The following is a 17,904-nucleotide window of genomic DNA, read 5'->3' as shown; positions in this document are numbered from 1 at the left end:
ATGATGTTAGTTTCTACTTTATAACAAAGTGAATCAGTTATACATATACATATGCTCCCATATCCCTTCCCTCTTGCGTCTCCCTCCCTCCCACCCTCCCTATCCCATCCCTCCAGTTGTTCACAAAGCACCGAGCCTTTCTCCCTGCGCTATGCGGCTGCCTCCCACCAGCCATCCATTTCACGTTTGGTAGTGTATATATGTCCATGCCACTCTCCCACCCTGTCACAGTAGATACTTTTGTTGTTGTTGTTGTTGTTGCGGTACGCGGGCCTCTCACTGTTGCGGCCTCTCCCGTTGCGGAGCACAGGCTCCGGACGCGCAGGCTCAGCGGCCATGGCTCACGGGCCCAGCCGCTCCGCGGCATGTGGGATCTTCCCGGACCGGGGCATGAATCCACGTCCCCTGCATCGGCAGGCGGACTCTCAACCACTGCGCCACCAGGGAAGCCCACAGTAGATACTTTTATCATTCCCATTTTAGAGATGAGGAAGTTAGGGGAGCAGACAGGGTATGGTAGAGTTAGAATTTTAACTCAGGTCTGTTTTACCGCAAAGCATGGAAAAGGAAAAAATCATTTAAGTACAATCGTATTGAAGATATTGGATTTAATTAACTAAAGTCCAAGATACTATCACAAAAACAAATAAATACGGTCATTTGGTAACCTTTTAATTCGTATCCATGCAAATATGTAATTTTTACATGTAAAAAGAACAATGATAGATGGAGTTTATATTCCACCTTTTCATTTAATGTTACAGTATTCTGTGTCGGATATCATCCATTTGTCCCATTGGGACTTCTCTCCAACCCCATCTACCCTACTCTGAATCCTAGACAGCTGATCTTTGCGGGCTTCATCAATGGGACCCCTAGCCCTCTGGCCTCCAGTTGGGGGAGCCAATGGGACGCACCAGCAGGAGAATGGAGGGTGGGACGAAACAGAAGTCATCTCCATCCCTGACAGTCACAAGAGATTGACTGCCTCCTCCTGCCCAGGGCCACAGTACCTGTCTGGAGGGTCTCTCCACATAGCTGTCTACTCCGGGCTCTGGCAGCCACCCTCACGTGCCCCTTCAGCCCCAGGTGGTGGCAACAGTCCCTGAGGGTCTGGAGGATCCCTTGTTGCTTTTCCTAAACACTTGCCACAACTTTGTAAATAGTCTCTTTATTAAACTCTTCTCAATTTACACAGTTTGCATATGTCTGCTATTTCTTCTGGGATCCTGAAAGATACACATACTTATTTTTGCTAGTTAGCAACGGCCTTTGTTGTGTTTTTTTCCTTACTTCCTCCTCTCCTTTTCCATTCCACCCAATCCACCACCCAAATGTTTACCTATGGGTTGGGGGTTTCATCATTTCATGCACAAAAATATAATCATACCACGGGCATTTATCTGCAGTGTGTTTTTCTTAATAGTACACCATGGGACATTTCTCTAGTTTAATATGTGTAGACCTAAGCCCTTCTTTAATACTGTAGTATGAATATGGACTCATTTATTCATCCATTTCTCTACTGATAGGCATTCAAGTTATTTTTACATTTTTGCCTTTGAAAACATGTGGTATCTTGTTACTTGAATTTTTATTTTCCTGATGACTGTTGAGCTTGAATGAAATTTAATTACCTTTTGGCACTACAACCTACAGTAAGAAAGACATTTTTCCCTAGCAACCCAGCATGCACATATACAATGGCCCAAACGTCTCATGAAACAATACTATTCTAACTGCATGTGATGATGTATGATTTTTTTCTTTCCTTTCTCTTTTCTTTTCTCTCCTCCCACCTTCTTTCTTTCTTTTGAATATAGTTCATTACCCATTAAATTGACTTAAGGACCTACAAAAGGATCACCACCCATGTTGGAAGAAGAGTCAGTGCATGGAAAGGCCAGAGATCCACTTTCCTTTTAGCCACCCCTCCCCCATTTCATCTCTTACCTACTCTGTCAACTGGGGCAGTTACTGAGCCATGGACCTCAGGTTCTTTAGAGAGATAGTGTAGAGCAGAAGGTCTGGAATCACATGAAGCTGAGCTCAAATCCTTAGCTCTATGATTGACTCACTGGGTGACTGTGTAAGTTATTCAACCTTTCACATTGCCCCATCTCAAAAATGGAGATAAAAGTAGTGCTTCTGTCAGGTTGCTTGTAAGGATTGAATTGATACACGTGAGACACTTATCACAGTACCTGTCCCATAGTAACAGCTTAAATGTTAGCTATTACCGTTGTTCGTAAAATGGAGATGTCTTACATCCTCAAGTCAGTGGGCTGGGCCTTGAGGACTAAGATCAGTGATTCTATCGTTAAACGTAAGAGTTAGAACAGCTGGGCTTCCCTGGTGGCGCAGTGGTTGAGAGTCCGCCTGCCGATGCAGGGGACACGAGTTTGTGCCCCAGTCTGGGAAGATCCCACATGCCGCGGAGCGGCTAGGCCCGTGAACCATGGCCACTGAGCCTGCATGTCTGGAGCCTGTGCTCCGCAACGGGAGAGGCCACAACAGTGAGAGGCCTGTGTACCACACAGACACAAAAAAGAGTTAGAACAGCAGTGTAGCATCAGATAGGGCCTGTGCTTTAGCAGTGAGTCAGCTCTTTCAATTGTCACTCATTTATGGTGAGAAGAACTTTAGTCTTAGGGCCTCTTGTCAATTCTGATGACCAAGCCTAGAAGCAGTTCAGTCTGTGGGAGACATTTGGATAGGGCCGTTCTTTTTCAGCCAGTTTTTTTTTAAAAAAAGGAAGAACATAGTTATCAAATGGTACCTAATCAATTTAACCAATAATGAGAACTTAACTAAATTCCAGAGTCTGAAGCACTCTGGTACTCCTGAGCTTGCTATCATTCCATTAAAGAGGATATAAGATAGCTTGGGAATGGTATCAGTGAGTCTGTAATCTATGTGAAAATATTTAGTGTAAATGGGTTGAGCGTAATATTGCATAGTTCAGAGAGTAGAATGAGTAATGAAAAGTATAGTATCTCCTGAACCATGTAAGTGTACCTAAATGTCAATATCTAATAATGCCCTGAGACACTCTGGGTCAGAGCCTGTCACAGGTTGGGTTCTCCAGGAAGCAGATGGGGTTTAATGTGCAGTACATTTATTTGGGAGTGTCCTTGGGATCAATACCTGTGGAAGGGAGGGGAGGGACATAGGAGTGGGCAGAGGGAGAAGTTGAGCTTCGATGCAGGTCCAAAGACAGCCTTGGCTGGTCCGAAAGGAACTCTGGAGCTAGAATGGCCTTTCAGAGCTGTCCTGAGTTGGGCCAAAATGGCCTGGACTTTATCCCTGTGGGTTGGTTTAGAAAGGGGTATGACCTGCGGTAATGTGGCTCTTTGCAGCCAAGACAGCTCTGTAGCTGAGGTAATCCCGGAAGGGGTCTCCCAGCAACTGGGCCACCAAGTCCTTCCTCAAGGGGATTCTGGATGGTATATCATGTCTTGGCAACCAACCACTCTTGATTATTCTTGGTATGAACTGGAGGCCTGGCCTGTGGCACAGCCTTCTCCACACACCTGCTCCTCTATTATTGTCTGAGCTTTCACCCGTGGCAGGGAACTGACAAGAAAGAGGTTATGCCAGAAAAGGCCGTGATTATGGCAGAAGAGGAAGTGGTAGAGGAGTTGGACCAGGTGTGTAGGTCTGTGGGGCCCAGGTGGGCAAAGAAAACCTCTCACTTCGAGCTTTGGGGATTGCCAACACTTAGGGAGTCTGCTGTAGCCCAAAAATCATATGTGGGACTTCAGGACAAGATCCACCAGGTTGTGAAAGTGACCCAGCCTTGAATGTGACGTGACAGGTTAAAGTTCTGTTGAGAACAAGGAATGGCAGGCTGAGCTCCTGTGTGGAAGTATGGCCCAGGTGGAAGCCAGCAGTGGGGCGGCTGCGTGCTTCCTCCAGTGTATGAGCTGGACAAGCTGTCTCTGACTGAAGTTCCAGGAGTCACCAGCCTCCACTCGGAACCTGGGTATCCTTCTCTCGGGCTGAATGTTGTCCTCAACAGGCTCTCTTCCCTGAACTAGGGATCTTACTGAGAAATGAAAAGAGACCGCTTAGCTGTGGGCTTTAGCCAACCGCAGGCTGAGTAGGGGGGTGGTCTGGTACACAGTACTTGGGATTGGAAGGGCAGCGCCACAGGGAGTTCTAGCAGGGAGTCTCTCCAAAACAGGGAGCACAGTGATGGGGAATCCTGAAGTTAGCACTATTCAGCAACCAGAGGGGGCCAGTCAGCAGGCTTGAACCAAGCCTTCAGCCACGACCAGGGGACAGAGCAGGCTGAGTCCCTATACCAGTGAGGTTCTAGCAGGAGACACACGGCCCACTCAGAGGAGTCGGGATATGGATTTAATGCAGGGACTATTGACAGAGGAGAGGGTAGGGTTAAGGGAACCAATCAGGGCAGTGGAGTGCCCAGGGCCTAGCTAGAGTGGGAAGCCTTTACCATCCCTGGGTCTGGAGAAGCAGGGAGGGACTGGTATCACTGGAGCCCAGTGGAAGAGCGTGGTTGGGCAGGGAAGAAGCAGGGAGAGGGGAAGTGGAATCAATACCCTGACCTCTCGCTGCTTCCCATTGGCTGGACCCATTTGGAAGCCAGAGAACCAAGGAAGCTCGAGAAGTGATGCGGTTCACAGAGGTCAGTCTCCCAGGGCAGAGAGCTTGGTGAGAAGGGCAAAAGATGGATCTTGAGGGGCAAATGGAGGATGAGCCAGTACAGTCTGTTACCAGAGTAAAGACTGGGGCTCCAGTGAGCAAGCCTCACAGCCAGCTTTTAAGATTAACAGCTCCTGAAGCTGGGTCTACTGGATGTTAGGACTGGTCCTTCTGACTCCGATGGGGCTCCACCTACATGTGATTGTTACATGGCATCAGCTAGTAGGCCTGGGGACCAACAACAAAGAAGCAAAATTCACAGAAAGGACTGTGGTTGTAGCGAGTTCAGCTTTGAGTTAGTGAGAGGTTTCCCTGTGTGGATGGGTGGAAACTGACTGTCACCCACCAGGATTGTTGACTGTGGCCTGTAGCCTGGATTCTCAGGAGCTCCCTTGGCCGGGCCTCTGCCTGTCCTCCACAGCAGCCCATGGTGAGCCACTGGGGCTGTAATTTAATTCTCACTCCATTATGTGACTATCTGTGGTCTCAGCATGTTGCCCTGGTGCTGTCACAGCCTAGAGACCCCAATTCCATTCTATTGTGCTTGCTCACAGATGGTAGCTGTAAAACTGGCAAAAGAGGTCCCGCTGCTTAGAGCCTGCCTGGTTAATCTCAGAAGTCACGTTTTTAAAAATAACACGAAATCAGTTCTCCTATAAACTTTATAACTTGCACTGTGTGACTGGCATCTTATCCTTTGACGTTTCTGAGAAAAATTGGATGTGGCTTCATTTTACGAGCACGAGAGCTGCAGAAGCATTAACAATTGGCTCTAAAGTTTCCCCTTGTCACAACAGGGTGACATATAGCCTTGGTACTGGGGAGTAGGGGGCAGTGGCGTACACCTTGGGATATATCTTTGGGCACCCCACTTGTCGAGGATCTCCTTTTGGTATTTAGAGGGTGGAATACCCTGTGACACTTTATTGTCCCAAGCATTTTGTGAGAATAAGTATCATTCCCAATTTATAGATAGGAAGCTGAGACTCAAAGGCATTCCTAAAGGTCAAGATTATATAGTTAGGGGCTAGTGCCAACTCTTTAAGTAAGCGAAGTTATGTCTAATATTTCAAGTTGAATTTAACAGTTGAAATAAAAGATTATTAATCATTCTCATAAGACTTAAAAAAATAACTGGTAAACACATACTGATTACGTAACACAAAGCGGTGACCTAGTAGGAAACTTCCAGAGTCTACTGTGATTTAAAGGGTTGGATGATGTCTACTTGAATTGTATGAATAAAGCTATCACTAAAGCTAAAAAATATCCATGTCTACTTGAAAACTTTACTTGCCCCGTAATGCAATTTCAAGGAAAGATTTCTTGTTTAAAAGTTACAACTGTGTTTCAGCTGCAGTCACACAGATGACAACTCTACTGAAGCTTTGTCTAGGGCAAAGAGAAGCAATTGTGAAATACTGGCATTACAGTAAAGACAGAAATGGATAGGCATATAAGCAAATCTCCTGGTTTTGAGCTTTTCCTTATGTCATCAGAATGCTCTTGATTATCTCAACAAGTATCTGTAAAATTTCTTCCCCAAATTAATTTCCATTTGATTTTACTGAAATTTCATTGTTTTTATGATTTCTGTCAACTTAATTTGATTATTTCCAAGGTCATGTCAACCTAGTAGAAGGAAGAAAATCCAAGAAAACCACAATTTTAATTCCATACACAGTACTGGATCTTTCTACAAATTCATGGATAAAAACATCCTTTTTTTGATTGAGCGGAGGGGGAGTAAGAGAGTGAAATCACTAACATGACTCTATCAGCCTTACATTTGGGACGAATAAAAATAACCTTGTTTCAGTGAAGCGTGGAATTTAATTGGCTCCCAATCTTTTCCCCGCATGCATCTGGTGGCCAGTACTACAGTAGAAAATTTTAAACTAGAAGGAGACATAATCCAATTAAATTTCCTTTTAAAAATGTCAAAGCAAATAAATCCAGGGCCTATGAGCTCACACACAGCTTTGCTGTTCTCACCGGGCAGCTGCTGTTTACTGGGTTTCCATCCAGGGCCATCTTTGCTTCCCATTTCAAGGATATGTGGTTTTACAGATCGGCGGCTACATTTTTTTCCACCATTGATGAATAAGTAATTTATTGCCAACTTCTCTGACATCTTAAGTAGCTCTAGTGACAGCCAGATTGAAAGCTGTCATGGGGCCCTCTTGTAGGCAATGATTTCCAGTCATTTTAGAGTCATGATTTTGCATTATTGCCGAATTTCACTCTGCATTTCATAGTTCTTCCTTCTTCCAGAAAATGCTACGTGGCACATGCTGTTTATGCTCCAGATTAAACTGAATTTTGTTTTGAGATTTGGGTACCGTCTCTGGAATTACCTAGAAGTCACACTGGAGACTTTGGATCCGTCCACCGTTTGTCAAGAAGTTGCTTTGTTCCGAACTGTACTGTGACTTTCATAGACATTTTATTAATTTTGAAAAATGCAAAATTGCATAGTATCTTTGGCTTCCTCTGGAAGCTGACTCGGAGACAAGGATTTGAGTATAAATGGTTTTTTGGACGAAGTGAAGGGAATAACTAGCAAGGGAGTAGGGAAGTGAGAAATAGAAGAGAAGGAGTTAATACAGGGCATATTATCAAACCAGTAAAAATGTGAATGACTGGAGCGTAATGCCTCTGGGAAACACAGGGATGCAGTGGCTGATAGGTACCTTAGCGTTATCCCATCCATCAACTCCTGTCATTGTTTGAGAGCTGCTCCTGAAGTGGGTGAAAATAATGAATTCCCAGGCACTTGTGGCATGTTACAGGGACAGCCAAATCAGGCCTCAGAGGCCAAAGGGAAGGTCTCGGGAGAAGGAGTGCAGGTGCTGATGGCTGGAAGTTAGGTTGGTGTGCGCCAAAGTGGAAAAGGTGAGAGGATCAGGAGAGGTGCAGGCAGAACCCGCTACACACAGATAGTTAAGATTCTGATCATGCACCTTTAGGCGGGGTGTTTTATAGAAATACAAGCAGGCTCGTCCCCGTCTAAAACAGGAGGGGTTGACTGCTGTGGATGAGCTCACCTGCTGTAAAATCACCATGCAGTTATTTCCACTTAAAATGTATGTGCACTGCTGGGAAACAACATGATCTGGAGTTTTCTTCGCATTTTGTAGTGTGGGATGAATAAAAGGTCAGTGAGGACAAAGAATATTTTAACTCACTGCCCAGTCATAAATATTATGTAACGTTTGGAGCACTTGCAGATTTATTAGAACAATTAGGCAGTGGTAGTGAGGGGATTTCTCATGTTAGCAAAGACCTCTTTATTTTACAAAGAGATTGGCCATGTGATTCCTTTAGGTGGACCCAATTACAGGCAAAATTATGAGGAAGATACTTTTTCCCTCTACTCTATCGATGCCCCATCCCCCTGAGTTTCTTAACTCTTACCTCCTGCTTCCTCCTTCCTTTAGATCCCAATTTGATTCCTGTTAGTTCATTTAAACGGATACCTGTGAAAATCTCCCTAAAACTGAGGGCCAGCTACAATTCTGGTATCAATTCCAGTGTGTATTTTTCCCCCATACCAAGCAATTCTCAACAGCAGCTGAGTGTCCTGCAAGTCAACTCAGTTCTGGCACTATCTACCTGGAGATAACCTCAGATCCCCACAGGTTACGGGCTCAGTTCCACAAGACTACCTCCCCTCCTTCAGATGCCATTCACAAGTCCAGATTGTCGCCTGTGCTTCTGACCAACTGGCTGTGGATTGGAGGTTCCCATGACCTCCTCCTTGGGAGGGGCTGCTCATAGGACTCAGAGAAACACTTCACTTACTAGATAACCTGTTTATTAAAAAAGGATATAACTCAGGAACAGCCAGATGGTAGAGATGCATAGGGCAAGGTATGGTGGAAAGGGCACAGAGCTTCCATGCCCTCTCTGGGCTCACCACTCTCCTCACATCTCCACGTGTTTGCCAACTCAGAAGCTCTCCAAACCCTGTCATTTTTGGTGTTCACAGGGGCTTCTTTATAGAGACACGATTGATTAAATCATTGGCCGTTGGTGAATAAACTCAAATTCCTGCCCCTCTCCCCTCCCGGGAGGTGTGGGAATGGGGAGTGGAGGCGGGGGACTGAAAGTTCCAACCCTCTAATCACGTGGTTGGCTCCACTGGCAACCAGCCCCCATCCTGGTGCTTTTCAATCGTGTTTCATTAACGTAACAAAAGAGACCTTATCGCTCTCATCACTTAGGAAATTCTAAGAGTTTTAAGAACTCTGTGCCAGAAATGAGAACAAAAACCAAATATATATTTCTTATTATAAATCACCATATCATATTGCCAGTGTACAGACCTTGGGTTCCTCAAGCACTGCAAATATGCCTGTGGCATTTATCAGATATTTAGGCAGAAAAAGTCATTCCCACCTAGAACCTGGAGAAAAGTGACAAAGGGAAATAAATTTGAGGGAAGTGGTATTGATTTTAGAGAGAGAGTATAGGGGGGCTGGAGCAGTCAGGAAGGTGTTGTGTGAGCCATGGGATTTAAAGTGATCAGGGTTAAAAGAAATGCATTATTGTTACTTTTTTGGGGGGGGTAATTTCCTCCCACCCTTCTAGGTTCTTTTGGCTGGTTGAATAATTAAAATGAGATTAAGACAGCTTAACAGGAGAAAAAAACAAAATTTAGTTACGTACGTATAGGGAATCCATATAAACATGGGAGATTCTAAAGACAGTCAGGCAAAATGAGGTTTATCTGTCATTCTTGACTAAGGGGCTAAGGAGAAGGGGCTAGGGGTCTGGGACTGCAAAGGGAAGGAAAGCAATTCACAGGAAGATGAAAAGAGCAAATGTTTGGTAAATAAATGTTTGCAGGGCCATGCAGAAACAATGGGACACAGTGAGGAATTTTAACAAACAGACTTTGCTAGGTTCCTCCCTGTCTACCTCACATGTAGTTATCTAACGGTGATAGCTCCCTTCTTGGTACGGGCCCTGTATCTAAATTCTTTTAGGCAGTTAAGGGGGAGGTAAAAGTGCCTCCTGAGTCATTTGTTTCTTAAAAATAATCAACTCTGTATGACAGTCTCTAGGTACAGATGAACTGGTTTGCAAGGCAGAAATAGAGACACAGATGTGGAGAACAAACATATGGACACCAAAAGGGAAAGGGGGGGGGTGGGATGAATTGGGAGATTGGAATTAACATATATACACTAATATGTATAAAATAGATAACTAATGAGAACCTGCTGTATAGCACAGGGAACTCCACTTCGCTGTACAGTAGAAACTAACACAACATTGTAAAACAACTATACCCCAATAAAAAAAAATAATCAACTTAAAATAATCTTCATGCCAGAGAGACACATTTTGGGGTGGCAGATTTTGCTCCCCTACATTATTTTTTCATCTTAAATTATCCTTAATTTCAAATCTCGGGGTATTTACTTGAGTTTCATTTACCCAAGTTTGGCTTGTTGCTAATAAATTTAATTCTCATCTCCAAATTCTTGAGTTATCATTATTCCAGTATAAGTTCTTCTATTTCTTTTTCTTTTGTTGTTAGGATTTAAATCATGATTCCTTGCTCAAAAAACAAACAAACAAAAAACCAAACAAACTAAAACTTTCGCTGCCTAATAAGGTATGAGGAAGGATCTACTAGTATTGACCTGTTTCATGAGAGAATCCTTTACCCAAATAATTTCATTGTAATGTTATGAGTTGCATAATGTATTTCTTTTTGTATTGAAAACTTGTGTTTAAAAAAACCTATCAGGGTCTTCCCTGGTGGCACAGTGGTTGAGAGTCCGCCTGCCGATGCAGGGAACACGGGTTCGTGCCCCGGTCCGGGAAGATCCCACATGCCGCGGAGCGGCTGGGCCCGTGAGCCATGGCCGCTGAGCCTGCGCGTCCGGAGCCTGTGCTCCACAATGGGAGAGGCCACAACAGTGAGAGGCCCGCGTACCGCAAAAAAAAAAAACAAACACCTATCAGGGAATAGTGATTCTGAATGTATATATTTGTTCTATATTCTTCTATAACATGGTAAAATTTAAAAATAAAGTCAGCCCTCCATATCCATGGGTTCTGCATTCACAGATTCAACCAACCGTGGATCAACAGTATTTGGAAAAAAACTTCCAGAGAGTTCCGAAAAGCAAAACTTGAATTTGCCACACACCAACTATTTACATAGTATTTATATTTAGGTATTATATTTATATTTACAACTATTTACATAGCATTTACATTGTATTAGGTATTATAAGTAATCTAGAGATGATTTAAAGTATGCAGGAGGATGTTCATAAGTTATATGCAAATACTACACCATTTTATGTGAGGGACTGGAGCATCCTCAGATTTTCGTATGCGCAGGGGGTCTCAGAACCAACAAGATACTGAGGGACTACTGTACCACTTCAGAGTGAAAATTGCTTTAAGTTTTATAATGAAATTTTTGAGGACATGTTGAATAGTCGAACTGAATGACTATTGATCTCAGACTTCATTGATTAAAAAGAAATATATAGCAGTCCTCCAGCTCCGTGGAGGGCGGGGTGGCGCGGCGCCTGGCGCTCAGGCCAGTGGCTGGCACGTGGGGCACGCAGGGGCTTCAGCTCGTGTCGGAAATGGGGGCCGAGTGCTCTAAAGAGGCGGGATGGAGTTGTATGTTGCATTTGAACTCTGTGGAGGGCGGTCTTGGCTCACTTCTAAAGCTTTGGTGTCTTCTAAGTTGGAGGAGCTTATTTAATGAAAAGTGCCTTAGGCCGAAAAAGCAAACATGAGGGTAGCAGGTGCTGCAAAGTTGGTGGTAGCTGTGGCAGTATTTTTGCTGACATTCTATGTTATTTCTCAAGTATTTGAAATAAAAATGGATGCAAGTTTAGGAAATCTATTTGCAAGCATTGGACGCAGTTGCACGTTCTACAGAACCTCCCAGATATAAATGTGGGATCTCAAAAGCTTGCCCTGAGAAGCATTTTGCTTTTAAAATGGCAAGTGGAGCAGCCTCTGCCTGGAGGACAATGTTTTAATGAGTGGTGTTAAGAATAATGTTGGAAGAGGGATCAATGTTGCCTTGGTAAATGGAAAAACAGGAGATCTAATAGACACCAGATATTTTGACATGTGGGGAGGAAATGTGGCCCCATTTATTGACTTTCTGAAGGCCATACAAGATGAAACAATAGTCTTAATGGGAACATATGATGATGGAGCAATCAAACTCAATGATGAGGCCCGGCAGCTCATTGCTGAATTGGGGAGTACATCTATTACTCATCTTGGTTTTAGAGACAACTGGGTCTTCTGTGGTGGATAAGGCATTAAGACAAAAAGCCCTTTTGAACAGCACATAAAGAACAATAAGGACACAAACAAATATGAAGGATGGCCCGAAGTTGTAGAAATGGAAGGATGCATCCCCCAGAAGCCAGACCGATGTGGAGAAAATTGAAGGGAGCACACTTTCACTTGCTAATGGGAAAGCCCTAACCGAAAAACTACATGTAAGTATTTTAAGAGCATGCAGGCATCTCGGTGTGTGCGTGCCCATTATCTCTTTTGATATCAGGATTATTTATTGCTAATGTAAATAGGCATCTTTGTAAATAGTCATCATAATGAGTAAATCACTGAACCATTTCTAAGCACATCTCCCTAATGGTAGAATGTTCAGACTGTGATCATAATGGCATCTTTTAATTCTAAAAGCATTACCCAATAGATAACTGAACAGATTTGAAAAATATATTGATATATATAGTAGTCGCTGTGAAAATCTATCATGGAATAACGTGGATTTTAGGAAGGAGACTTTGTTTTATATATATATATATATATATATATATATATATATATTATATATGGCCTTTTGATGATAGTATCTTTTAAATTAAAAAGATATTGGGCTAAATATATATGTGTGTGTGTGTACATGTATATATACACACACATGAAATACACACACATTTTGTATATGCACACACACAGATGCAGAATGATTTACTGCTTTTGGGCATAGGAAGCATATTTCACTAAGATCCATGTAGCATGAATTGCACAGAACACACCCTAGGAGTTGGTTTAGCCATCATCCATCTGAATGGTCATTTCCTTCTTTACACAGCTGGTTGGCAGTTTGGGCTCAACCTCCAACATCCAACAGGAGGCATTCTTGAAAGAGAAGTGTAGTGTCACTTCAAGAATCACGTTTTTTTTTTTTACTTAACTTTTCTTGTTGAAAGTGGTAGGACCAAATGTAGCCATGTCGGATGAGAGCCAGCTGCTTCTGAATAGGCCCACTCCTTTTCTGGGTTTTGGAGGGTAGCCCAGCAGATAAGCAGAGCTCTGGAGCCCTAATACTGCGGTTACGGTCCAGGCTCCTCCACTTACCGGCAGTTTGACTTTGGACAAGCTACTTAACCCTTCTCTTGCCTCAGTTTCCTTTTCTGTGGATGGGTATCATAATAATACCTACCTCTTAGGGTTTTCTGCTATGGACCTAAAAATAAATAGGCTGCCAGATATTTCTCCAGCAAAGATGGATTTATTTGGGATCAGCAGAGAACTGCATTTTGGGGTCTGCAACCATGGTAAGCCATGTGCAAGTTCCTTCATGGCAAAGGAAGGAGAACACTTTTATAGAGAGGAAAAGGAAGTTGGGAGAGCGATAATAAAGAGTCCATGGCTTTTCATTGGCTGAGTCCTTACCAGGAAAGAAGAGGAGTCTTTTTCTTCCTGTTGTGCTCTGCTATCATTGCAGGGCATGAAAGCTTCCCCTTCTGGATTCCTGGGCTCTATTTAATTGAAGCTTCTGTTTATTAATTTTTTAAACTGCAGTAATTAAATAGCTCAGTACTTGTAAAACGCTTAAAAGAATACCTGTCGTATAGTAAATATCCAATAAATTTATTATTATTATCATCATCATCATCATCACTACTAGGTAATTATGATGCCTATAATCCTGAAAAAGTCTGCTATTAGTTCATCATCATCATAAATCATCACTTAAACTAAGGCTTTATGCTTTAGTTACAGATGCCAGTTCTTGGTGCTCTTCTGATTCTGCATTAGTGTTATAATTACCATAGTTTAACATATCACCCATATTTAAATGACTTCCACATCTTTGCACAGTTCTGGACTCTAGGTCTGTGCTATACAGAACCCTATTTACAGGTGTTTACCAGGATCTTTACTTTGATGTCCTATGGGTACCTCAAATAAAAATGCCCCAAATTGAACTTAGTTTCTCCCTCTGATCCTTATTTTCCCAGTTAAAAATATTTAAAGCTCTTCTTCTTGCTTGCTTTCCTTATTTTGCTTATAATGTTGCTCTGGGTTGAACATTATCCCGCACAGATTCATGTCTACCCAGAACCTCAGAATGTGAACTTATTTGGAAATAGGGTCTTTGCAGATATAATTAAAACATCTACTAAAAGTTAAAATGAGATCATACTGGATTAGAGTGGCCCCTAAATCCAGTAATTGGTGTTATTATAAGAAGGCCATGTGAAGCCACACACACACACACACACACACACACACACACACACAGAGAGAGAGAGAGAGAATAAGATATAGGCAGAGATTGGGGTGATGTATCTACAAGCCAAAGAAATCAAAGGATAGCCATCAACCACCAGAAGCTAGGAGAGGAGCATGAGACAGTCTCCCTTAGAGCCTCCAGAAAGAACCAGCCCTGCCAACACCTGGATTTTGGACATCTGGCCTCCTGCACGGTGACAGAATAAATTTTGTTGCTTTAAGCCTCTCAGTTTGTGGTAATTTGTTATGGCAGCCCTAGGAAACTAATACAGACATCGTCAGCTGTAACTAAATTTAGAAGTCTTAGAACCATCCTTATCTGTATTAGTTTATAAGGTCACCAGTCATATTGAGTTAGGGGGCCTACCCTACTCCAGTATGGCTGCATCTTAGCTAATTATATCTGCAATGACCTTATTTCCAAATAAGGTCACATTGTGAGCTATCAGGGGGTTAGGACTTCAACATATCTTCTTTGAGGGGACACAGTTCAACCCATAACATGACCCCCTTCTTTGATCACCACTTCACATCAGTCACCTTCCAGGTATTGTATGTTCTACTGCAGCAAAACCTTTCAGATGTAGCCCTTGTTCACCCCAGGCTCAGCTGCCCTGGTTATGGCACAATCATCTCTCCCCAGGATTATCGCAGTAACCTCTAGAGTGATTTTCCTCCTTCATTTCATTCTTCATACATCCAATGAGTTATCTAATAAACTTCCAATCCGATTTCACTGAGACCCACCAGTGCCTTTCCCTAGCCACAGCATAAAGTATAAACTAGCATAGAAACCCTCAAGTTCGGCCCCACCTTTTCCTTCCAACTGCCTCTCTTGTCACTTTGTACCGTGTGCCCCAAACCCGCTGGGCTGGTCAGCCTTTCTTGAAAATAGATTTTTAGGTCTCTAGGCCTTTGCTTATGCTGTCCGCTATGCCTAGAACACCTTTCATCACTTTAACCCCCTGCTGAACTGCTCCGTACCCCATAAAGCCCAAGTGAGATATCACTGGCTCAGGTTGCTTCCACAATTCCATCACATAGAATTATTGAGCCCTTTCCTGTGTTTCTGTGACATCTTGTGACTCTGGATACTAATTTGGCACTAGGAAAGATTTGACACCTCTTATATGCAACAATTAACCTTGACAGTAGAAATAAAAGCAGCCGTACTTATGGACTCACCCCCCGCCACCATTGATGTTAATATTAATTCACCATTGCAGCATAAGTAAAAAGTGTGTATGTGTATAGATTTATATATACAAGATTTTTGAAATCTCCTTGATGTTACTTATATAATTACATTTTGTTGCAACCCACCTTATCAAAATAATTCTTAAACCTCTTCAGAGTGAAGGTATTTATTTTTTCTGAAATTAACAAATATATACACACATATATGTATCATATATACTATATATATATATATATAAAGCATATGTGTATTTGTATTTATACACACATATTTAAAGTAGCTTATCCCCAAGAACATACCTTGAATGATCTAGTGCTCATTTCACTGTTAGATTGAAGAAACAGTAACCAAGCAGCCAGTATAATATGCTAGCAGTTTGGATTTTAAAAATTGAGTTCTTAATAAAGTATAGGAGGAGCTATCACTGCAATAATGCTGCATAACAACCCCCCAAATTTCAGTAGTTCACAACAGCAGATGTTTATTTTTCTTGTCCATGGGCCCGTAGATCTGCTGGGCTTGGCTCCAGCTGGGCTCTCTCCACCTGTGTCATTCTGGGACCAGCAGCATCTTGGGCCATGTTCTTCTCATGGTGATGGCAGAGGCACAGAGGGCCAAGCCAAATCATGCCAGCACATTAGGGCCTCTGGCTGTGGTATATCTGCTAACATTACATAGGCCAAAGCCAGCCATGTGGCCAAGTTCATGTCAAAGGGGCAGGAAAAAGGACTCCATAGGAGGTGCTGCAAATTCACATGGCAAAGAGCACAGTGTATAATTCTAATACAGGGAAGGACGAAGGATTGAGGGCAAGAATCCAATCTACCACAGAGTCCTTATGATCTGAAAGTCGATGGTAGAAATATCTGCTTTGGAAATAAACTACTTAGCCAAGAGCTTGACAAGGAACAATTTGATGTTGCATTTACAAAGCTGCACTTTGAAATGTAGTTCTAATTATATCCATCTTTGGTTTTTTTTCCCGGAGATGTGAAGATGAGTGGCTTGGGATGCCATCACCTATTCCTGTGAAATACATTTACTATTTAAACCTTTTAAAGGATGTGTTTGGCTTAGAGGAGGAGTAACCATGCAGTTTTGGTTGGTTAACTCCCTTTGATTTCCTGATTTCCTGCTCTAATTTTGCCAAGTTTATTTCAGTAGATATGATTCCATTAAAAACAAAAAAAACAAGGTTCATATTGAATTAAAATCCATATTCCAAAATTAATCTCCTTTTGTCATTTCAGTTTTTCAGAACATCATATTATATTGCTGATGTACCAGCACTATTAAAAATGCCATTTAAAGAAACGTTGAGCATTCTTATTATACATATGATTTATTAATACCAAGAATCTTTTGGTAATTTTCTATCCAACATAATTTGATTCATTACAACACAAAAAGAAAATGACTTTTGACAGCTATATATGACAATATAAAATCAAATTATATCAGAGCAATAAGTTGTGATTCTATTAAACATTTTTTGAAATCTTTTTGACACACGCTTATTACTTATATAATTAAACTTTGTAGCAACTCACCTTTTCAAAATAATCCTTAAACCTCTGCAGAGTGAAGGTATTTATTTTCTGAAATTAGCAAAGCTATGAGAAGAAAAAACCCTCCCTCACAACACATACACACACGAAAAATTGGGGAGAGAAATTAAAACATATGCAGTGTTTATGTTTTTAATGCTCTTTTAATCTCTGAAGTTAGCTTGCTAACTTAGGAATATATGCATGTGTATATAATTATAGCATGACCAAAAATGTATTATGTCTGAAATATTTAAGGATGTGAACGCTGAAGATCTTCAGAGGTCTGTTTTGGTTCATTCTCCACATATACATAACCGCCTACCCCAGAGGTTTTAATATTCTAAGACTACAGCATGTTTCCCTTTTGCTTTTCTCTAGTCCTATTTTTAGTTTTCTTCTAGCACTATACATTATTAGTCTCAGCAGAACTTTTGTCATGTAGTGTATGTTCGATTACAAGTCATAACCATGGACCTCTGGGAATTCAGTGTGAGAAGTTTGTCTCAGTGTACCCCATTCTTCAGTGCTGGGTGCTAGGTATCATAAATCCGATTGTCTGGTGTTCTCAGAGACGATGGAGGCCTATGGAGAAGGGTCCTCGACATTGACGTTCAGGGACTGCTCTGAGGGGAGGAAGAGGAACTGATGACATCTCAAGGGCCCCTTCTATCTTCTTATTCTTTCACTCCACATTTGCAGCGTTTTGCCTAGAAATGAGCTGGCTTCTTGGCACTCAGATGTACCAATTCACTTGACAGCAACGGCTCCTTCATTTTTTAAATTTGAAGTTCATCAATAAACCATTTCTATATATAAACCTAGGATAATTCCACATGTGCCATTGTTAAAATAGATCCCGTAGGATTTTCCAATAAACTAGAATACTCAATTTATATACTAGAACCATTTACTCATAAAGTCTAATTTTGACTTCTTGATTTTTTT

General features: G+C 42.1%; 1 protein-coding gene and 1 pseudogene across 1 annotated transcript in view; both read left to right on the top strand.

Annotated features, from left to right (window-relative positions):
* Positions 1–17,282, top strand: part of EFHC2 (EF-hand domain containing 2) — a 200,406-nt gene extending 183,124 nt beyond the window's left edge. Inside the window, 2 exon segments of the mRNA XM_049704873.1 lie at positions 3,589–3,590; positions 16,398–17,282. Coding sequence (XP_049560830.1) covers positions 3,589–3,590; positions 16,398–16,497 — 102 coding nt within the window. The 3' untranslated portion in view covers positions 16,498–17,282.
* Positions 11,229–12,450, top strand: LOC105748749 (protein FAM3C-like; annotated as a pseudogene).
* Positions 17,283–17,904: the final 622 nt, after the last annotated feature.

Source organism: Orcinus orca, chromosome X (genome assembly GCF_937001465.1).
Source record: "Orcinus orca chromosome X, mOrcOrc1.1, whole genome shotgun sequence".
NCBI lineage: Eukaryota > Metazoa > Chordata > Mammalia > Artiodactyla > Delphinidae > Orcinus > Orcinus orca.
This window is presented reverse-complemented; position numbering and strand designations above follow the sequence as displayed.